The 24787-nt window shown below is 43.7% G+C and overlaps 1 protein-coding gene across 3 annotated transcripts in view; it reads right to left on the minus strand.

The window, feature by feature from the left end:
- The window catches only part of DOCK11 (dedicator of cytokinesis 11), a 291743-nt gene that overhangs the window by 260714 nt on the left and 6242 nt on the right, over positions 1 to 24787 (minus strand). For all 3 annotated transcript variants that reach the window (XR_005774010.1, XM_040406100.1, XM_040406099.1), the window contains exons 2-3: positions 4460 to 4576; positions 4287 to 4376 (exon numbers count right to left, since the gene is read on the minus strand). Coding sequence is in view for 2 of the 3 variants with exons in the window: in XM_040406100.1 (XP_040262034.1) it covers positions 4287 to 4376; positions 4460 to 4576 (207 nt within the window). In the remaining variant the exon portion in view is untranslated. The remainder of the gene's footprint in view (positions 1 to 4286; positions 4377 to 4459; positions 4577 to 24787) is intronic.

Raw genomic sequence — 24787 nt, forward strand, 5'->3', positions numbered from 1 at the left:
TTGAAGTCCACCCCTCCCATGAGCGCATTATAGTCGTGGACACAGAGGGGCTTTTCAATGACACGGGTTGCTCGCTCAATTTGGATTGTCGTGTCTGCGTGAATGGAGGAGAGCATGTAAACGTCACGCTTGTCTCTCCATTTCACCGCGAGCAGTTCTTCGTTACACAAGGCAGCCCTCTCCCCCCTTGCAAGACGGGTGGTTACAAGCCGTTGGGGGAAGCCCACGCGACTAGTTCGCGCGGTGCCACAGGCGCAAATCCGTTCTAGAAACAAATGCCTAAAGAGGGCCACACTTGTGTAAAAATTGTCCACATAAAGATGGTACCCCTTGCCGAATAAGGGTGACACCAAGTCCCAGACTGTCTTCCCACTGCTCCCCAGGTAGTCAGGGCAACCGACCGGCTCCAGGGTCTGATCTTTTGCCTCATAGATCCGAAATTTGTGGGTATAGCCTGTGGCCCTTTCACAGAGCTTATACAATTTGACCCCATACCGGGCACGCTTGCTTGGGATGTACTGTTTGAAGCCAAGGCGCCCGGTAAAATGTATTAGGGACTCGTCTACGCAGATGTTTTGCTCGGGGGTATACAAATCTGCAAATTTCTGGTTGAAATGGTCTATGAGGGGCCGAATTTTGTGGAGCCGGTCAAAAGCTGGGTGGCCTCTGGGACGGGAGGTGGTGTTGTCGCTAAAATGCAGGAAACGGAGGATGGCCTCAAATCGTGCCCTGGACATAGCAGCAGAGAACATGGGCATGTGATGAATCGGGTGCGTGGACCAATATGACCGCAATTCATGCTTTTTTGTCAGGCCCATGTTGAGGAGAAGGCCCAAAAAATTTTTACGTTCGGAAACTTGGACTGGTTTCCACCGGAAAGGCTGGGCATAAAAGCTTCCCGGGTTGGCGAATATAAATTGTGTGGCATACCGGTTTGTCTCTGCCACGACTAAGTCCAAGAGCTCCGCAGTCAAGAACAGCTCAAAAAATCCCAGGGCCGAACCGATTTGAGCTGTCTCAACCCGAACTCCAGACTGGGCGGTGAAAGGGGGAACTACAGGTGCGGCTACAGGGTTTGCCAGCACCTCAGGGATTCTAGGGGCTCTACGGGCCTGTCTGTGCGGTGGCTGCGACGGGGTAACTAGTGCACGTGCCACCGTACCAGCTTCAACTGCCCTTCTGGTGCTCGCCACGTCACCATGTTGTACGGCAGTGCTGGTACTAGGTCCAGGGAGGGCTGCGCTGCTGGTGTATGCCTCACCACGTGATCCGGCAGCGACAGCCCCACTCTGCTGCTCTTGAAGCGGATCCTGCATAACCTGTGGTCTAGCGACACGGGGCCGGGTACGCCTGGTGCTGCCAGGGACCTCAACCTCCTCGTCCGAACTTTGGGTCAGAGAGCCACTGCTTTCTACAGGTTCATATTCTGACCCGCTAGATTCGTCAGATGAGGGTTCCCACTCCTCATCCGACTGGGTCAGAATCCTGTAGGCCTCTTCAGAAGAATACCCCCTGTTTGACATTTGGACTACTAAATTTAGGGGTATTCCCTGAGACTACCCAAGAAAAAAAGCAAGCCTGTCTTACAAAGGGGAGGCTAGCGAAGTACCGGAGGCCGCTGCGGTTGATAAAAAATATCAAAACTGATTTTTTTATCGCCGCAGTGCGTGTAAAATGAATGTGCAGTGATCAAAAAATATATATTTTTTGTCACTGCGGTGGGGCGGGCGTGGGTGAACGCACGTGTGGGCGACCGATCAGGCCTGATCGGGCAAACACTGCGTTTTGGGTGGAGGGCGAACTAAAGTGACACTAATACTATTATAGATCTGACCGTGATCAGTTTTGATCACTTACAGATACTATAAAAGTACAAATGCTGATTAGCGATACGCTATTCAGCGAATAAAAGTGACTGCGGTGCGGTGGGGTGGGCGCTAACTGACGCTAACTACCTAACCAAGGGGCCTAAACTATCCCTAAAACCTAACAGCCAATACCAGTGAAAAAAAAAAAGTGACAGTTTACACTGATCACTTTTTTTCCTTTCACTAGTGATTGACAGGGGCGATCAAAGGGGTGATCAAAGGGTTAATTGGGGTGCAGGGGGGTGATCTGGGGCTAAGGTGTAGTGTTTGGTGTACTCACAGTTCAGTCTGCTCCTGTGCTGGATCCAACCGACGAAAAGGACCAGCACAGGAGCAGACAAGCCATATAACTGATCATATTTACTAATATGATCTGTTATATGACTTTTGATTGGATTTTTTGAAAATCGCCAGCCTGCCAGCCAATGATCGTTGCTGGCAGGCTGGTGACGAACTTGTTCTTTGAATTTTGCCAGCCCGCGAGGCGCATGCGCGGGCCGGCTTTGAGCGAAATCTCGCGTCTCGCGAGATGACGCGTATATGCGTGATTGTGCGCAGCGCTGCCACCTCCGGAACGCGAATCTGCGTACAGCGGTCCGGAGGTGGTTAAAGGGAGCAGCGCTACAGTGACCAGTTCTGTTCACTACACAATGGATAAAGATGAGTAGTTTTGGCGCCAGAGCTGCTCCAGAGAAGCTAGGTGGCGGGATGCGGTGTGTTAGATGCCTACTAAATACTGATGTCCTATCCTGAGGTTAGGCCATCAATTTAAAATGACTGGAGTCTGGATGACTCCTTTTAATATGTAAGGGAAGACACTGTTACATAATAATTAAAAAAAATTAAGTAAAATATTTAGAATGAAAGAAAGCAAATATAATTTACAGCCAAAATCAGTCAGGGGTACAATCACATGTACTGTCTCCTCTGTGTTCTGACCACTGCTATAAATACCAGAATTAGAGAATTAAATTATTTAATAAATTTATCAATAATTTATAAAAAATGTAATAACATTTCTATTAACACTACGTGGCAGTGCAGTCAGGGCTAGATACCACAACGGCACATCCTGGAGCCTTGTTTTGTCAATCTGAAACTATCTAAACAGGTGTAAAGTAGAACTGGCTTGGTTGCTCATAGCAACCAATCAGATTGATTCTTTCATTTTCTAAAGGAGCTCTGAAAAATTAAAGGTGGAATCTGATTGGTTGCTATGGGGAACTAGGCCAGTTTTCCTTTACAACAGTTTTGAGTAATCTCCCCCATCATGGTGCTATGGCCTATATAAAATGTAGAGAGTGCAGAACTTCTGGAGATCTGAGGAAGTCCCTTTATGTGGTCACTCTGCTGTACAGAAGAACTGACCACAGCTTCTCCATTAGCTCCAGACTCAAGCCAAGCAAAATGTCATGTGCTTTCCATTCTAGCTCTGTTATAGTTACCATCACATTGATATCACTTACTGTAAAAAGAGATGACTAACTATGACATAATCTAGAATTCTGGATTCTGGCAATAAAAAAAATCTTTCACCTAGAAAACGTATATTCACCCGCCAGTAGTACCTTATTGCAGTCTGTAGTATGATTATATAGGTGTCTGTGTCTTTGCTGTACGATGCGCCAAAAGGAGGCAGCAGCTTTCTTGTCTGAAGTCAAGCGCACCCCACCCCCCCTTTCCCGCCACTTAACGTTTGATTGATAGGATGTCCAATTCCTTCACTGAGCAATGAGTCTCTGAAAACGACCTCACAGCGGAGAGGAACAGTGCGCAGGCAACAGAATTGCGGGGACACTGCGCACGCACAAGGCTAAGTTCGAGCATGCCCAGTAGTGAAGGAATTGGAAATCCTATCAATCAAACGCTAAGGAGCGGGGCACGCTTGACTTCAGGCGAGAAAGCCGCTGCCTCCTTGACTTCAAGACTATTGTTTACATAGCGTGGACGGTTGAATAAAAGTATTTTTTCAGATTTTTGGCGCATCTTACAGCAAAGACACGGACAACTTTATAATCGTGCTACAGACTGCTATAAGGTACTGACTGCTGGCAATTTAATATGTGTTTTTTAGGTGACAGGTTCCCTTTAAAGGAGTATTCCCTTCTTGGTAATAATGGCCATAAATGGCGTATAGGGAACCTGCTCCTAATTTAGGATTGGAGCCCTGCCATGAATGGACAGCAAGCCACACATTCACAATGTCCTCTCCATTCACTGCTATGGGATTTTTGAATTTTTATTTTGAAAGTCCCATAGCAGTGAGGGGGGCTGTGAGTGCATAGCTTGCTCTCCATTCACGGCATGGCCCCGTTGTTGAAATAACAGTGGGGCCCCTATCAGACATTTATGGCTTATCCTTTCGATGTGCCATGAATGTCCAGATGGGACTTCCTCTTTAAAATAGGAGTTACGTACCTCCTTTACAAACAAACTCTTGGCTTTCTCTTCAGCATCTTCAGGAACTGTAGACTGGATGGTTCTGTGCTGACGATCCACCATGGAAATCTTGCAAAAGAAAAATTCCATAAGTAAGTATGTGCCTATCTGTATATTAAAGAGAAAAACAAGTGCAAATGGAGGACACGCACAAAAACATCCTCCATGGGGAACATCAGCATATCTCGATGTGGATCACTGAAGATCTGAGCTTTTCTTTGAGAAATAACGGTCTCATAGTCTAAGGGTTCCACCACTCTTGCTTTCTCCTATAAGAAAAAAAAATAGTCTAAGATGCATTCTGTTCTGTTGCTGTAAATTTGCCAAGACATCACATTACACACACTCGGAAACTCAAAGTAACACAGGCTGGGGGCAAATTAAAGGGCACCATTTTCTACTGCGGTAGGTGGACTAGGCTTTTGTTAAGCTGATCAAAAGGTGTGAGACTGCTAGGGCTCCCTGTCATCGGGAATCCAGCAACAAGTCTCAGGACTCATGCACATGGCCGTAGCCGTTTTTGCAGTGCGCAAATTGCAGATCCGCAAAACACGAATACCGGATGCGTGTGTTCCGCATTTTGAGGAACGGGACATCCTGCCCTCTGTAGAACTGTCCTATCCTTGTCTGTAAAACGGGCAAGAATAGGACTTGTTCTATTTTTTTGCAGGGCATATGATGTGCTGTCTGCAACTTCTGCTGCCCCATTGAAGTGAATGCATTTGACTCGCAAAAAATGTGAATCGGATGCGGACAAAAAATACGGTCTTGTTCATGAGCCCTTATACACGGGCCGAGGATAAGGCCAATTATTGTAAATGTTCGTATGATTGTCCCTAATAAATGTGCCGCCAATTACCCAATAAACAAGTAAACACTCATTTGTTGGGTGATCTGATCATTTATGCGGCACAAAAAAAATAATTTCTCAGCATCACATCCCCCTGTGTTAACAGCGATGTGCAGCCAGCAAACATTGGAACGGCATGTGAACAAATGACCACAGTAACAATCATTAATCTCCATACAGCAGCGATCATCAAGTAAGCAATGATTGGGAATGAATGTTCCTCATTCCCAATGATCGCCCCTCTATTGGCCCGTGTAAAAGGTCCCTTATATTCCAAAACAAAAGAAGGATAAAGAAGCATTATACCTGTTGGGTCCTCTACTAGGGAATTTAGTTGATGGAATTGCCAGAATGAAAAACAGTGGCTACAGTGTCATTATAAACACTGCATAAACGTTGGACAAAAATCGCTGCATGCAGCAGTATCTGTCCGGCCGGAAAGCAGCTGGATCACCACCAGGTCCTATTACCGTAGTGATCCGTCGGTGATCTGTTGAATCCAGCAACGCCGGATCCAGTGAACGACAGGCTGTTCTCTGCCAGAACAGCCTGCTGGAAACTTTCAACGGAGATATGAACGCAGCCTTACCTCTGACTTTTGCTACAAAACTTTGAACGGAAACTGATTTATATATAAATCCCATTGTTTTCAAAAGGAAAATGTTAGGTTAGTGATGGACATTTCTTTTTGTCATCTGTGCCAATTGATATCGGTGAAGGACTAGATGAGAAGAATATGGGTCCCTCGTTACTATCTGGCCAGACTTTTCAAAGGTAGAAGGAACCCAACCACCTTGCAAAGAGTGATCTCAAAACCTAAGCACAGACTGGCTGCTCTTGGGAATCTGTTTGCGGCTTCCATCAGTGGTAAAAAAAAAAAAAGCAGGAGGCAGTTTGTCCCTTTGATGCGTACGGGGTTATATGAAGCATTCGCAACTGTTGCCCAATAAATCATGAAGAATTTCAGAAACTTATGCTTTTTCTTTTCCTAAAGGAAAATCTAACCAAAGTTCTCATTCTACCATGGCCTTTCTCCAGCTTTCCTTTCAACTTTGCACGAACTCTGTGACTATGAGGCAGCTGCTAATAGCGGGACTTAGCAGATGATTCTGAGTGCTCCTACACATACAGACAGAGTGCCCAAACTGTAACCAAAAACCCACATACGTATTTATCACAAAGTGCCAACACGGACATTTAACCTGAATACCAATATGGTTTATCTTCCATGTACTTTATCATTTATCTATAATAGCCTGCCTGCATTCAGTGCGCTGCCTGTGCCGTTCATAGTGCGCCCTGCGCTGATGATAGGCAGGAAAAGTCTAGGGCATATTGGTACACCATAGACTTTTTCCAGGGTGCAGGTGCCCACAGAGAGGGCTCTGAGTGCTGCCTCTGGCACCTGTGCCATAGGTTCGCCATCACTGCACCACTCATTTATTAACATCCAACACAAGGTTTATTCAGTGGAAGATTTGGCAGTTCTTGGGCCCCAAGCAAAGTTACTTCTGGTGCCCCAGTCGCACTGCTAAGTTCTGCCACATCACACATCTAATCTCTGCCCCTTCACAGCACCAGGCTCTGTCCCCATCTGCCCTTTAAGCTCCACCTCCGTCGGCCCGCTAAGCCCCAGTCTCAGCTTAGCAGTGCAACCTGGGCACTTCTGCTACTTCTCTACAACTGGGAAGGGTCTCACTCCCCTTGATTTTTTTTTCAGCCAACTGGCTGTGGCCAGCAGTGGGATCCCTGATTTGTGGCTACCCCTGATCCCTGATCTCTGGGGCCCCAAGAAGTTGCTTGGTTAGCATGGTGGTAAAGCACGCCACTGGGCTTAAAAGGTTTTTCTGGGATTTTGATACTGATGACCTATCCTCAGGAGAGTATCTGATCAGTGGGAGTCTGACACCCAGGACACCCGCTGATCAGCTGTTGGAGAAGGCACCGGCGCCGCGGCCTTCTCTATGCTTACCAAGCACAGCACCATACATAGTATAGAGGCTGTGCTTGGTAACACGCTCAGCCCTATTCATTTATATGCCCCACCGACACAATTCCCTGTAGAGCAGTGCTCTCTTCCACACGCTGCGGCCCCTTTATTCTTTAAATCAGCAAGGTTTTAGAGGTGAGACCCCAGAAGACTTTTTGTTTTTGAGGTATCCTAGTAACATTGCTACCAGACCGGTAAATCAGGCATTTTCTGCATAAGGCTTCCAGACCTAAATGACACTTGGTTCCTTCTATGCTGAGATATGTATAATCTGTTGAAAATTATGGGTACGGACTATGAGTACTGATTACAACATTTGCTGTCCTGTTGGCAATTGCCTTCTACCTGGCTTGTACAGTGGTATTTTTGTCTGTACGTGCAGATACATTGTCATGAACCGGTAGGTGTGAACCCACTGTGCCATGTGTCCTACCTCCCCTAAGGGTGTTGTCTAAGTGAACCCCTTGACTCTTCACAGTACCCCTGACTTTCCCGAGGGGAACACCAGGTCACTACCTCTTGAGGAGGGTAGGCACACGAGGCAGTTGGTCCAGGCGGAGTCGTTACCAGGAGCAACAGTGCAGGACCGAAGGATGAGGCAGAGGCGTAGTCAGACAGGCAAAACGTCAGGACAGGCGGCACGAGTACAGGTCAGGCAATCCGGGGTCGGCAACAGGAGAGTCAAGGCAAGCAGGCAGGGATCAGATGGTTAGCAGAATCCAGGAACGAAGTACAAGTCAGGAACACAAGTGAGCATCAGGATATTTAGCAAAACACAAGGACCTTGACACTGAGGCATACGGGAAGGGGGCTGAGCCACGTATATATGCGCATTAGGGCTAGGATTGGTCAGCGAGGTCACATGACCTAACCGATAAAACCCAGAAAGTGACGCACGCTGGTCCTTAAGGAAGTGCTGCAAAAAACCAGCAGCAAGCATGCTGTGGCCAGGGCTGAGAGGAAACTGTGGAGCGGATCCTCAGAACCACAGCACCTACACAAACAGAGCCCAGAACTGCAGCGGTGAATGGGAAGCTCAGGCCACAGGTCACTACTGAGCACGGCGTCTGGGACCACGGTGGTAAGCAGGGGAACAGCGGCGCACAGCAGCCACTGTTACATACATCAAGATATTTAGGGATTTGAAAGGCTTCCATGCACTTGATATGAAAAGGAGATGTTATCATTAGAATTTCTCATTAGGCTTTGAGCCTGTAACATCAAGCAATCATATCTCAAACTAGAGGATATTAAATGTCTTAGTAATGTGATTAGGTTACCAAAATATGGGACCATAGGATAACTTACTGTAACAAAAGTGTAAGGCTACGTAAAGATGGCATTCACCCCAAACGTATAGTACAGACCAAAAGTTTGGACACACCTTCTCATTCAAAGAGTTTTCTTTATTTTCATGACTATGAAGGCATCAAAACTATGAATTAACACATGTGGAATTATATACATAACAAACAAGTGTGAAACAACTGAAAATATGTCATATTCTAGGTTCTTCAAAGTAGCCACCTTTTGCTTTGATTACTGCTTTGCACACTCTTGGCATTCTCTTGATGAGCTTCAAGAGGTAGTCCCCTGAAATGGTCTTCCAACAGTTTTGAAGGAGTTCCCAGAGATGCTTAGCACTTGTTGGCCCTTTTGCCTTCACTCTGCGGTCCAGCTCACCCTAAACCATCTCGATTGGGTTCAGGTCAGGTGACTGTGGAGGCCAGGTCATCTGGCGCAGCACCCCATCACTCTCCTTCATGGTCAAATAGCCCTTACTTTCAAAGTTTTCCCAATTTTTCGTCTGACTGACTGACCTTCTTTCTTAAAGTAATGATGGCCACTCGTTTTTCTTTACTTAGCTGCTTTTTTCTTGCCATAATACAAATTCTAACAGTCTATTCAGTAGGACTATCAGCTGTGTATCCACCTGACTTCTCATTAACGCAACTAATGGTCCCAACCCCATTTATAAGTCAAGAAATCCCACTTATTAAACCTGACAGGGCACACCTATGAAGTGAAAACCATTTCAGGGGACTACCTCTTGAAGCTCATCAAGAGAATGCCAAGAGTGTGCAAAGCAGTAATCAAAGCAAAAGGTGGCTACTTTGAAGAACCTAGAATATGACATATTTTCAGTTGTTTCACACTTGTTTGTTATGAATATAATTCCACATGTGTTAATTCATAGTTTTGATGCCTTCAGTGTGAATCTACAATTTTCATAGTCATGAAAATAAAGAAAACTCTTTGAATGAGAAGGTGTGTCCAAACTTTTGGTCTGTACTGTATGTATCCACAGAGTATCTGTCAAAGATGTTCCCGTGGCAGGTACCAGGAGATCGGAGAGACTGGCAACTCGTGGATTAAACTGACAAGTTCCCTGTGGATCTTATTGTGTCTGTGTTTTGGTGAATGCCACACCCCTTGCTTCAGGTGTTGCTTGTTGGTAATTTACCTTACCCATAAGTAGCAGTTTCTAACTCTTGGAGGTGCGGTATATAGATTTTTTTCCTGTCTTCTAACTAGCTGGTCGGTTGTACTCTGTGGTGCTTCTGGAGTTGCCAGTTTTCTACTTTCAGCTAAGTCTTGTCTTTTCTTATTGTATTGTGTTTGTTATATTCCCTGTTGTTTGTATCTGGGCCTGAGGCAGATACTTCTATTCGTCCATCTGGGGAGGAATGGGTTGTCTCTGGTCCTAACCTCATTCCAGGGCCTTATAGGAATATAAGGGCCTAGGTATCCAGCTAATGAATATTCCTACCTTCAAGGTCTATTCATATTGATAGGTAGTTAGGGCCCGGATTAGGGTTGTTTAGGAGGTGACCTGTTCCTTCCCTAGTTTCCAGGCCCAGTTACTGTTCCCTTTCCCTCCTGTGTTCAGTGTGGAGTTTTTCCCCCACACTGATCGTGACAGTATCCTTTTGGTTTCCATCAGGCCGGTACACGTCTACTTTTTCTCTGGTACATGGAATAGCGCAGAAGACTATGCTATTCCATTCAGAGACATCATGCAAAAAACATATACTATGCGTTATGGCTACAGCAAGAAAAAGTATTGCCAAACAAAACCGTACGTAGTAGTTACAGTATGACTGAACTTCCTTAGTGACTAATGTGACCCTGAACGAGCAGGGCTGAAGTACATTTCCTGATAAAAGCAGAAGTATGTGAAAGTGTCCTTCTACTTAAGGATGGATCTACAAGGTGGTTCAGACCAAAAAACAGACGAAAAACATGCATTTTTAATTTAAGGAGCAAAATTAAAAGATACATAATGCATCTTATAGAGACATGTTCAGGTGAAGTCCTTTACTTTCAGCAAACTTTGAATAGCACAATAGTATAGGCAGGGACGTAACTACAATAGCAGCAGACAATGCGACTGCTATGGGGCCCAGGGCAAGAGGGGGCCCAGTCTTATTTGAGATTATCTCCTCTTCTAATGGGTGTGACTTGGTCAGGACTATTCCCTCTAAAGAAAAGACTTTTAGCTAACAAGGCAGTGGAAAAATGGCCCAAGGGTCATTGGAAAGGGGTTCAGGCATAAACTCCTTTGTCCTGTATGGGGGGGCTGGTTTGATCCTTGCTATGGGGCTCTTACTTCTCTAGGAACGCCACTGAGTATAGGTTATTATAAGAAACTTTGTAATAAATCTTAAGATAAAAATGCATTTTTCTCTCTAGCAGCTCAATCCTGCTCCCACTCTCCATAGACTTCTATGGACAGCATTAGGGATGAGCGAATCGACTTCGGATGAAACATCCGATGTTGATTCGCATAAAACTTCCTTGGAACCGAACACAAGTTCAGGAATTGTTTTTTTACAGTACAAATTAATTTATGAAGTTATTACCCAAAGGCTCGCAAGAGTCTGCAAAGCGATAACTTTAGCTTATCAGAGCCAATACATTCTAATACTGTACAGAGCTCCTGCTCCGTACAGTATTGAAACAAAGTTTTATGCGAATCAACTTCGGATGTTTCGTCTGAAGTCGATTCGCTCATCCCTAGACAGCATGTGTCTTTATCTCTCACTGAAGCTCACTCCTCCTCCCCTCTTCATAGGCATCTACGGGCAGCACGTGTCTGTCTTTCGCACTGCAGATCAATCATCCTCACTCCTCCATAACTTATTTGGGGAACATGTAATCTGATGCTTTTGTGAGCTGCCAATCCATCTTGTCTTTCAAGATGAATTCAGGAGAGAATGTTAGTTTAGGAGGGGGAGAAACAGACATTTTTCTCTGATAAGATATATTATAAAGTTTCTTATATCACTTGTACTATTGAATTGTTTTGTACAAAGTTTTTCAAAAGTGCATTGGACTTGCTCACACCAAACAAAGCCTTCTGAGCATAAAGCATCAGGACAGACTAATATGCGAGTGTAGAAGAGAATGGAAATTATCACTGTGATCACTGGTAATTGTGGGGGCTCTAAGGCTAGCATTTATGGCAACTATGTGGCCTTACATCACTGGGAGCACCGTGGCTGATGCTTGTGGCTGCACTGTAGTTAATTATTATGGACACATTATGGTTGATACTTCTGGGGAGTATTGTGGCTCATATGTATGGCTGATCTGTGACTGGCACTGGGTTGGGGCCATTAAAATGGATAATGCAATTGTTACTTGCTGCCTTTCTCTGTAAAATTGGATTTTGTGCTTCTATATTGCACATAACGTTTTACTGGGTGGTGCTAATACAACACTAATGGGTTAATAGCAAAAACTAAGTGTAGCAAGTACAGGGAGCAAATTACAATGCATTCAGAAAGTCTTCAGACCCTTTTGCTTTTTTCACATTTTGTTATGTTGCAGCCTTCTGCCAAAATAAAAAAAACAACAACAGAATGTTTCAGAAATTTTTGCTAATTTATTAACCCCTTAAGGCCCTATTTCACCTTAAGGACTTTTTTTGCAAATCTAACCAGTGTCACTTTAAGTGCTGATAACTTTAAAACGCTTTGACTTATCCAGGCCATTCTGAGATTGTTTTTTCATCACATATTGTACTTCATGACACTGGTAAAATGAAGTAAAAAAAAATTCATTTTTATTTATAAAAAAAATACCAAATTTACCAAAAATTAGAAAAAAATTGCAAATTTCCAAGTTTCAATTTCTCTACTTCTATAATACATAGTAATACCTCCAGAAATAGTTATTACTTTACATTCCCCATATGTCTACTTCATGTTTGGATCATTTTGGGAATGATATTTTATTTTTTGGGGATGTTACAAGGCTTAGAAGTTTAGAAGCAAATCTTGAAATTTTTCAGAAATTTTCAAAAACCCAATTTTTAGGGACCAGTTCAGGTCTGAAGTCACTTTGCGAGGCTTACATTATAGAAACCACCCAAAAATGTATTTTCTATAAACTACACCCCTCAAGGTATTCAAAACTGATTTTAAAAACTTTGTTAACCCTTTAGGTGTTCCACAAGAATTAATGGAAAATATAGATACAATTTCAAAATTTAACTTTTTTGGCAGATTTTCCATTTTAATAATTTTTTTCCAGTTACAAAGCAAGAGTTAACAGCCAAACCAAACTCAATATTTATGGGCCTGATTCTGTAGTTTACAGAAACACCCCATATGTGGTCGTAAACCGCTGTACGAGCACACGGCAGGGCGCAGAAGGAAAGGAATGCCATACGGTTTTTGGAAGGCAGGTTTTGCTGGACTGGTTTTTTTGACACCATGTCCCATTTGAAGCCCCCTGATGCACCCCTAGAGTAGAAACTCCAAAAAAGTGGCCCCATTTTAGAAACTACAGGTGGCAGTATTGTTAGTACTAGTTTAGGGTACATATGATTTTTGGTTGCTCTATATTACACTTTTTGTGAGGCAAGATAACAAGAAATAGCTGTTTTGGCACCATTTTTATTTTTTGTTATTTACAACATTCATCTGACAGGTTAGATCATGTGATATTTTTATAGACCAGGTTGTCACGGATGCGGCGATACCTAATATGTATACTTTTTTTTATTTATGTAAGTTTTACACAATGATTTCATTTTTGAAGCAAAAAAAATCATGTTTTAGTGTTTCCATAGTCTGAGCGCCATATTTTTTCAGTTTTTGGGCGATTACCTTGGGTAGGGTATGATTTTTGCGGGATGAGATGACGGTTTTATTGGCACTATTTTGGGGTGCGTGTGACTTTTTGATCGCTTGCTATTACACTTTTTGTGAGGGGTTAGGTCATGTAATAGTTTTATAGAGCCGGTCGATACGGACGCGGCGATACCTAATATGTATACTTTTTTTTCCCCCTATTTTTTAACAATTTTTTTTTACTTTATTTGGGGAAAATGACGTTTTTGTTTATTTTTACTTTCACTTTATTTTTTGTCCCACTTTGGGACTTGAACTTTGGGCGGTATATTCCTTTACAATGTATTCCAATACTTCTGTATTGGAATGCATTAGCTGTATGAGTAATACTATGTGTATTACTCATACAGCTTCCGGGGCCTGTGAGATCCAGGGGGCTGGATCTCACATGCTCTTCATCGGAAGGCAGCGCGATGCCTTCCTTAGACATCGCGCTGCCTTCCTGCCGGAACCGCAGGTAAAGCCGCAAACCGCAGGTCTGAATTGACCTGCAGTTTGCGGCGATCGCCGATACAGGGGGTCACATGACCCCCCCCGGCGTTGTGACAGGATGCCCGCTGAATAATTTCGTCATGTACCAGAGGGGTTAACTGCCGCTGATCTGCCAGTACCCGCCTCCTGTATTAAGGGGTAATTATCATTGGTGGTGCAGTGCGCGCCCCCCATCTACCCCCCAGTATTAAAATCATTGGTGGCAGTGGCCACAGGGTCCTCTCCCCTCCCCCTCATTGGTGGTGCAGTGGCAGCTTCTGATCGGAGCCTCAGCAGTGCAATCCTGGGACTCTGATCGGTTACCATAGCAGCCAGGACGCTACTGAAGCCCTGGCTTCCATGGTAACATCCCTGATGCTGTGTGCACAGAGCAGCAGGGAGAGTGTGAAGTCCTATTCACCCTGATAGAGCTCTCAGGGTGAATAGGACAAGGGATGAAAAAAATCCCAGGTTCTAGCCCCTAAGGGGGGAATAGTTATTAAATAAAAAGTGTAAAAAAGTTTAAAAAAAAAAACACCAAAATATTAAGTATGAATCACCCCCTTTCCCAATTTCACATATAAAATGTATAAACATATCACATATCGCCACGTCAGAAAAGTCCAAACTATTAAAATATTTTTAAAAATCTATGCGGTGAACGCCAGAACAGAAAAAATAAATAAAAACTGCGCGATTCCCCATTTTTTAAAATGGTTTATTTTTTCGAATGGTATCGAGTATCGCAATACTTTTTTATGGTATCGAAACCGAATAAAAAATTTGGTATCGCAACAACTCTACCTCAGACTGGGCAAAAGGTTGACCTTCCAACACAAGAATGAACCTAAGCACATAGCCAATAAATTGGAAAAGTTTTTGAACTTTCTGTCTTTACTTTCTCATTATGAGGTACTGGGTGTAGAATGATGGGGACAAATTTTTTTTTTTATTCAAGCACAAGACCGCAAGATAACAAAGAGTGAAAGGGTCTGAAGACTTTTCCAACTGCATTGTATATATTCTAGTGTGACGTTTTTACTATGTAATGGTAGGCAATGCTGCAAAATATGATACTACAAAGTGCATTTCAAAGAACCTGTACAGACTTACTTTCCATTTTTTGAAATCCTATTGACCAAATGTAATGCTGCACCAGAGGACAAGATCGTATTTTGTAATGCACATCAGACACTGGGACCAGTGAGACTTACATAATATGTGACTATAAATATTGCAAAACGTAAGGATGGAACGTATCTATAGACTGTGTGAACACTTCAGTTGGAGATATTTCTAGTATGAAAAAAGAAGGAATGTCCTGGGAAAGAGGTTACATGAGACAAGTTCTACCTAAAACTGCTATTAGTAAAATAAATGGAGAGAAGTGTTAATTAAGGGCAGAATCGCCTAAAGATTGTTTACAATTACTGCCCTGTGTAAACGCCCTGCGATTGAACGGAAACAATAATTGGCATTGTGATTGCATCTCTTATGCTAAACAAATAAAGGCAAATCTAGACTATACAAATAAAAAGTCACATATCCAACTGTTCAAATGACCCTGTGTGGGACAAAATGAGACCAAACAACCTGATGCAATCCATGTCAAAAATATGAAACAGAAGTCCAGACAAGCACTACGGAAAGTCACTAAATAGGTCAAGGATGTACACAGAAAATTACATACACATATAGATTCATAATATGATAAAAGCAAAAATTCCTATACCAAACACATGTGTTGGTAGGTCCAAGCGGAGGAGATTATTTGTGATGGATCAGAACACAATAGTCTAAGTTGGTGAAGTGAAATGAGAAAAATATATAAATAAAACTATTGTTTAGAAATAGAAAACAGAAAATTGGCATGTGCGTGTTTATTCACCCCCTTTGTTCGGAAGCCCTTAAAAAGCTCTGGTGCAACCAATTACCTTCAGAAATCACATAATTAGTGAAATTATGTCCACCAGTGTGCAATCTTAGTGTCACATGATCTGTCATTACATATACACACCTTTTTTGAAAGGCACCAGAGGCTGCAACACCTAAGCAAGAGGCATCAATAACCAAACACTGCCATGAAGACCAAGGAACTCTCCAAACAAGCAAGGGACAATGTTGTTGAGAAGTACAAGTCAGGGTTATCCAAAATATCCAAATCTTTGATTTTCCTCAGGAGCACCATCAAATCTATCATAACCAAATGGAAAGAACATGGCATAACAGCAAACCTGCCAAGAGACGGCCGCCCACCAAATCTCACAGACCGGGCAAGGAGGGCATTAATCAGGGAGTCAGCACAGAGACCTAAGGTAACCCTGGAGGAGCTGCAGAGTTCCACAGCAGAGACTGGAGTATCTGTACATAGGTGTCACGGCTGAGGATGGGGGAAATCCTCAGCCGTGTGGAGCCCGGTGATGTTATGGCTGCTTGACCAAGAAGACAGGATTAGGGAGCAGGTCACCTCCTAAAAGCATCCCTAACCTGACCCTGGCTCCTAGCTACATGAGCCAACCTTGATGGTAGGAGGGCTCATGCTCTGGAACCTAGAAGTCCCTGCTAGCCCTCAAGATGGCCCTAAGCTAGGAGCTGAGTAAGACAACCCACTCCTCCTAGGCACGGAGGAGCAGGAGTCTCAACGGCCAAGCTGTTGGGAAAAAGGGGAAACATAAACAGACTAATGGAAATGGCAGGTGAACTCAGTAGCTCAACCAACCTGCCACAGCCTTGCTGACTGGATCCCTGACACAGAGAATCCAGAACCATTAGCTGCACAAACCAACATAGGAAAATCCCAACAGACCATCACCCAGACATGACACATACAGGTAAGCATAAACTTAATAAGACATAAAACCTGAACTTAAACCTATGACCACAGTGGTGGCTCTCACAGAGGAATGGAAAGCACAGGAGGCTGCCTCAGCTAGCAAGCCTGAAGCAACCTACTGAGCCCTGCTAGAGAGAGGGTATATATAGGCCAAAGTGGCCACACCCAAAGGTTGGACACACCCAGTGACAACACACACACACTGGGAAGGAAGTTAACCCTTCCAATGCCACAGAAGGGAAACACACATACATAAAGGGAAAGTGCACACAATAACATACAACACAGTGCACACAACACACACACCTAACAAAAAGGTTGCTAGGTGTGACCGCATGCCAGGGCAGCAAGCTGCCTAGCAACGCTCAGGCTGCTCTGCTGCTAAACCCCAACACTGGTTGCCCGCGGCAACCACAAGTGAGGCCACAGACAAGCGGCCCTCACCCGTGGTTGAAGACCCATGCAAAACCGCCGGCAACTGCATGCGGTAAGAAGTCACGGTCATGGGCCTGGCCGTGACAATAGGACGACAATAAGTCGTACGCTCCATAGAGTTGGGCTTTATGGCAGAGTGGCCAGAAGAAAGCCATTACTTTCAGCTAAAAACAAAAAGGCACATTGTGAGTTTGCAAAAAGGCAAGTGGGAGACTCACAAAATGTATGGAGGAAGGTGCTCTGGTCTGATGAGACTAAAATTTAACTTTTCGGCCATCAAAGAAAACGCCATGTCTGGTGCAAACCCAACACATCACATCACCCAAAGAACACCATCCCCACAGTGAAACATGGTGGTGGCAGCATCATGCTGTGGGGATATTTTTCAGCAGCCGGGACTGGAAACCTGGTCAGAGTTGAGGGAAAGATGGATGGTGCTAAATACAGGGATATTCTTGAGAAAAACCTGTACCACTCTGTGTGTGATTTGAGCCTATGACCCCAAACACACGGCTAAAGCAACACTTGAGTGGTTTAAAGGGAAACATGTAAATGTGTTGGAATGGCCGAGACAAAGCCCAGATCTCAATCCAATAGAAAATCTGTGGTCAGACTTAAAGATTGCTGTTCACAAGCACAAACCAACCAACTTGAATTTGCTGGAGCAGTTTTGCAAGGAGGAATGGGCAAAAACCCCATAGGTAAGATGTGGCAAGCTCATAGAGACTTATCCAAACGACTTGGAGCTGTGATTGCCGCAAAAGGTGGCTCTACAAAGTGTTGACTTTAGGGGGTGAATAGTTATGCACATTGACTTTTTCTGTTATTTTGTCCTATTTGTTGTTTGCTTCACAATAAAAATAAAAATAAAAAAAAACATCTTCATAGTTGTGGGCATGTTCTGTAAATTAAATGATGCAAATCCTTAAACAATCCATGTTAATTCCAGGTTGTGAGGCACCAAAATACGAAAAAAGTCAAGGGGGTGAATACTTTTGCAAGGCACTGTAGGCTCCACTTTCTCTGCAACTGCCACCCCCCCCCCCCCCCCCCCCCCGCACATTGAATGACAGGGCCAGGCGTCATGATGTTTTCACTGTCTGAGGCTACTTTCACACTTGCGTTCGGGGTTCCGCTTGTGAGCTCCGTTTGAAGGCTCTCACGAGCGGCCCCGAACGGATCCGTACTGCCCCAATGCATTCTGAGTGGATGCGGATCCGCTCAGAATGCATCAGTTTGGCACCGTTTGGCCTCCGTTCCGCTCAACAGGCGGACACCCGAACGCAGCTTGCAGCGTTTTCGTGTCCGCCCTGGCCGTGCGGAGCCAAACGGATCCGTCCTGAATTACAATGCAAGTCAATGGGGACGGATCCGTTTGACGTTGACACAATATGGTGCAATTTCAAACGGATCCGTCCCCCATTGACTTTCAATGTACAGTCAGGAGTCCCTATTAATATACTATCGGATTGGAGTTTTCTCTAATCCGATGATATATTTTAACTTGAAGCGTCCCCATCACCATGGGAACGCCTCTATGTTAGAATATACCATCGGATTTGAGTAGATCGTGAAACTCAGATCCGACAGTATATTCTAACACAGAGGCGTTCCCATGGTGATGGGGACGCTTCAAGTTAGAATATACTAAAAGAACTGTGTACATGACTGCCCCCTGCTGCCTGGCAGCACCTGCCAGGCAGCAGTCATATACACAGTTATTTTAGTATATTCTAACTTGAAGCGTCCCCATCACCATGGAAACGCCTCTGTGTTAGAATATACTGTCGGATCTGAGTTTTCACAAAGTGAAAAATCAGATCTGAAAAAAACAGTTATGCAGACGGATCCGTTCTGAACGGATGCAAGCGTTTGCATTATAGGAGCGGATCCGTCTGTACAGACACCAGACGGATCCGCTCCGAACGCAAGTGTGAAAGTAGCCTGACCATGTCAACCTGTAGGTGTAAGGGCAACGCCCCCGTTTCTCCTAGAGGCTCATATGCATATACTAAAACATAATTCTCCTCAGTAATGCGGGCACATATGAACATGGGACCAACACAGATGTCTTCAGCTGCCAAGTGCACATGTAACAGGTCAGCCAGGTTCATAGGTACAAATCTGATGACAGATGCCCTTTAAAAAAACATTTTTTCTTTGCATTTCTATAATTTTATCCAAACAATTTTATTTTTCCACCTGCAGAGCTGTTTGAGGGCTTGTTTTTTGTGGGGTGAGCTTTAGCTTTTAACTGGTACCATTTTGGAATACAATTTACATACAACTTTTTGGTCACCTATTAAATTTTTGGGGGGACGATTTGACTAAAAACATCAAATTAGCAATTTTTACAATTTTATTTTCTGTTACGTCATTCACTGTGCATGATACATGTGTTTATATTTTAATAGCTCAACATTTTATATTTTCAAATGTGACCCCGCTTCATACATTAGGTGCACACCAACAATGTACAGTTTCATCGTAGTGCATGTAAGAGTGAAGTGTTTTACACTACTTTTGTGGCATTAAAAAGTCACAAATTATGGTGCAAAATTTGCAACTTTCCACTGTTCTTGCCAGAGTTAGGGCTCATTCAGATGACCGTAGTGTTTTCGGATCCGCACATGGCCGGCACTATCATAGAAAATGTCCATTCTTGTTGGCAATTGCCGACAAGAATAGGACATGTTCTATCTTTTTTTTAAATGAATGTGTGCAAAACATTGTAATGCGTTTTGCACACGCGTGAGAAAAATTGGCATGTTTGGTACCCAGACACAAACTTCTTCACAGAAGTTCGGGTTTGGGTTAGGTGTTGTGTAGATTGTAATATTTTCCCTTATAACATGGTTATAAGGGAGAATAATAGCATTCTTAATACAGAATGCATAGTACAATAGGGCTGGAGGGGTTAAAAAATAAATAAAAAAATTTAACTAACCTTAAAGGGGTTCTGCACTTTGTTTTAACTGATGATCTATCCTCTGAATAGATCATCAGCTTCTGATCGGTCGGGTTCCGACACCTGGGACCCCCGCCGATCAGCTGTTTGAGAAGGCAGCGGCGCTCCAGTAGCGCCGCGGCCTTCTCACTGTTTACCGCCGGCCCACTGACGTCACAACTATTATCAACTAGCGTGGGCGGGGCTAAGCTCCATTCAAGTGAACAGAGCTTAGCCCCGCCCAGGCCAGTTGATACTAGTCGTGACATCAGTGGGCCGGCGGTAAACAGTGAGAAAGCCGCGGCGCTACTGGAGCGCCGCTGCCTTCTCAAACAGCTGATCGGCGGGGGTCCCAGGTGTCGGAGCCCGACCGATCAGAAGCTGATGATCTATTCAGAGGATAGATCATCAGTTAAAACAAAGTGCATAACCCCTTTAATCCACTTGTTCGCGCAGCCCAACTTCTCTTCTTTCTTCTTTAAGGAATAGGACCTTTGATGACATCACTACGCTCATCACACGGTCCATCACGTGATCTTTTTACCATGGTGGTGGATCATGTGACGGACCATGTGATGAGCACAGTGACATCACCACAGGTCCTTTTCCTGTGCACAGCAAAGATGAAGCCCTATTGTACTAAGCATTCTGTATTAAGAATGCTATTGTAATAATAATTATCGGGTCCCCATCCCGATTGTGTCATAGCAATCGTGCGTGAAAATCGCACCGCATCTGCACTTGCTTGCGGATGCTTGCTTGCGGATCACTTCTATGGGGCCTGCGTTGCGTGGAAAATGCACAAAGAGGAGCATGCTGTGATTTTCACGCAACGCACAAGTGAGGCGTGTAAATCACCGCTCATCTGCACAGCCCCATAGAAATGAATGGGTCCGGATTCACTGCGGGTGAAATGCGTTCACCTCACGCATCGCACCGGCGCGGAAATCTCGCCCGTCTGAAAGAGGCCTTAGACAGCTTGCTGGAGGTTTTTTTGTCCCCTGATGTGTTTTCAAATTGCAACATGCTCTTGATGTAGCATTTTTCCAGGCATTTTCCCATAGACTTCTCTATTAAAAAGTCTGAAAAAACCACAAGAAACATGATTATGGCTACTTTCACACTTGCGCGTTTACATTTTCAGGTATTGAGATCCGGCAGAGGGTCTCAATACCAGAAAAAAGCGCTTCCGTTTTGTCATTGCCAATGGGGATAAAACAGAACTGAACAGAACGCAGTGCTCCAAAATGCATTCCGTTCCGCTTGGTTGCGTTCCCATACCGGAGAGCAAACCACAGCGAGCTGCGGTTTTCTTTCTGTCATGGGATGCGGAGCAAAATGGATCCGGCATGACCCACAATGCAAGTCAATAGGGACGGATGCGTTTTCTCGGACACAATAGAAAACGGATCCATCCCCCATTGACTTTCAATGGTGTTCATGCCGGATCCGTCCTTACTATTTTAAAGATAATACAACTGGATCCGTTCATATTATCAGAAACGGAAGCGTTTTTGCTGATCCCTGTGGGATCAGGCAAAAATGCAGAGAAGCCTAAGGTCCCGCAAGCAAGTGCAGATGCGATGCGTTTTTCACGGATGGTTGTTTGTATACCTTCAGTTTTTTATTAGGCACGCGCAAAACGCATTAAATCGCATTGCACCCGAGCGATAAAAACTGAACAACTGAACGCAATTGCACACAAAACTGACTAAACTTGCTTGCAAAATGGTGCGAGTTTTCCGGAACGCATCCAGACCTAATCCGCTCGCGCTCGTCTGCAAGGGCCCTAACCCTATTCCAACCCCCACACATACTCTCCATAAAAAAACTTGCAAACAACTCATGACATTCAATGCTTTTCTGCTAGCCCAAAAGGCCTCCCTCCCCCCAAAAAAGAAAAAAAAAAAAAGGCACAAGACTGATAACTGATTATCATCAGAGAGAATCCGAGTGAAGCAACAACATAATGGGTTAGAAGCAGTCAGTTCTGCATGTAGGGCTATTATTGAGCAGACACAAACAGGTCCAGCGTGTCTACAGTGAGGGATGCTTTGTGGGTCATGAAATATAATTACATTTAGTAGATACAAATAGTCTGCTGGACTGAGTGATAAGTCCTGGGGCAACGTGGCATCACATGCGGAGATGTACAGCTACACGCCCTGCATGACCTTTTGCTACGCCATTACTCTCAGCTGGTAATTCACTGCTGCCCTGTATATCCTGCCCTGTATATCCTGCCCTGTATATCCTGCCCTGTATATCCTGCCCTGTATATGCTGCCGTGTATATGCTGCCCTGTATATGCTGCCCTGTATATGCTGCCCTGTATATGCTGCCGTGTATATGCTGCCCTGTATATGCTGCCGTGTATATGCTGCCCTGTATATGCTGCCGTGTATATGCTGCCCTGTATATGCTGCCGTGTATATGCTGCCCTGTATATGCTGCCGTGTATATGCTGCCCTGTATATGCTGCCCTCTACATACATTCGGTCAACTAGAAGAATATGGTATTGCACTAATACAATAACTGGAGATCTATTATCTATCTATCTATCTATCTATCTATCTATCTATCATCTATCCCATATCTATCTATCTATCTATCTATCTATCTATCTCATATGTATCTATGCATTTATTAATTTAATTGCTTGTTGAGTAATTATTTACTAATTAAGTGATAATTACTTGAAGCGTTCCTTCCCGACAGTTGGCTGCTCGTTTAGTGAAGGAGACCACGCATTAACATGCAGCGATCTCCTTCACTGTATGAAGACAGGGGATGGCTAATGTGATCGCTCGTCCTCGTACAGAAACATGGTTTCTGAGCAGAAGATCGCTGTTTAGGGTACATTCAGACGTCCACAAATGGGTCCGCATCCGTTCCGCAATATCGGGAATAGGTGCGGACCAATTCATTCTCTATGGGGCCGGAAGAGATGTGGAGAGCGCACTATGTGCTCTCCGCATCCGCATTTTCGGCGCGCGGCCCCGAACTTCCGGGCTGCGGCTCCGCAAAAAAATAGAACATGTCCTATTCTTGTCTGCAATTGTGGACAAGAATAGCCAGTTCTATGGGGGGTGACGGACGTGTGAATGGACCCTTAGACCACACAATCTGCTGCTCGGAAGACATGATTGGTGGTGCCTCCACGAGCAACAGGATCACCCGATGTACGAGCATTTGGCCAGATGATCAGGAACGACTACTCGCAGGAACAGTTGTTCCCGATAATCTGGACATTATTGGTGCGTCTACATCCACCTTAAAAGGTTTGCTTAAAGCAGTATTCCAAGGGGATAATTTTAATTAAAACCAGTGTCAGAGTGGGTTAAATATCAGCAGGGAGAATGTCAAAATCTTATTCACCCTAATAGATCTGTATCGGGGTGAATAGGACAAGGAATCAAAAGATCCCAGGTTCTAGTCCCCTAAGGAAGTTAAAAATTATTACTATTAAAGTTTTAAAAAAAATTAAACTTTATTATTTTACATACAAAAATATATAAACAGTAAAAAAAAAGAAACATATCAGGTATCGCCACATCTTAAAATGTCTGAGCTATTAAAATATTTTGTAAAAATCCTGTTTGGTGAACACTAACGGAAAAAAAATGAAAACCACATGATTCACAATTTTTTGTCACCTCCCCCCCAAAAAAAAAATTAAATAACAGTGTTAATAAAGTCCTACGTACCACAAAAATAGTACCAATAAAATAAAGTTCAAGTCAAGCAAAAAAAAGCCCTGACGTAAATATAAAAAAGTTATGGCTGTTAGAAAATGGTGATGCAAAGAAAATTTAGATTTTTTCAAAGGTTTTAATTTTTTTTAAAGTGGTAAAAAAATATATATATATATAACCTATACAAGTTTGGCATTGCCAAATTCATATTGAGCCACAGAATCAGGACGTCACATCATTTTTAGCGCACAGTGAACACCTCCTGAATTGCCTCCTTTGCTGGCTTTATTTTTCCATCACATTATACACTGCTTGTTTCCAGTGGTTACGACCACCCTGCAATCCAGCAGCGGTGGTCGTGCTTGCACACCATAGGAAAACACATCAGCCGCTCCAATGACTGTAACCCCTGGAAAAGGACAGTGTATAATGTGATGGAAAAATTACTAATATGGATAATAAGTAGGGATGAGAGAATCACATAAAACTTTGTTTCAATACTGTACGGAGCAAGTGATCTGTATAGTATTAGAATGTATTGGCTTAGATGAGCCGAAGTTATTACTTTGCAAAGTCTCGCGAGACTTCGCATAATAACTTCAGAAATTGATTTATACTGTAAAAAAAAAAAGCCCGAACTCTGGTTCGGTTCCAAGGTACCACTTGTAACCGAACCTGAGTTCAGTAAATGTTTTTTTACAGTATAAATGAATTTATGAGACTTCGCGAAGCAATAACTTCGGCTCATCTGAGCCAATACATTGTAATACTGTACGGAGCTCCTGCTCCGTACAGTATTAGAACGAAGTTTTATGCGAATTGACTTTGCTGATCCCTAATAATAACAATACATCAGTAAGTGCCTTGTATTACCTTGCATACATGATAAATACCATGTGCTGAGGTGACACGGCCCCTTTAAGATTCTTTAGTAGAAAAAATTTTACATTTTATCAAGCACTATATGAAATCACTAGAAAAAGGAAACCACGTTGACTATGAAACGAAACAGAAGGAGTTATTGAGTATTACAAAACGTGTTTACATGGTGGGATCACATTGGCAGGTCATATGAGCGGCACAACAGCCAAATGATTCACTGAAGACATTTTCTGAAA

This window comes from Bufo bufo, chromosome 8, assembly GCF_905171765.1.
Source record: "Bufo bufo chromosome 8, aBufBuf1.1, whole genome shotgun sequence".
Lineage (NCBI taxonomy): Eukaryota > Metazoa > Chordata > Amphibia > Anura > Bufonidae > Bufo > Bufo bufo.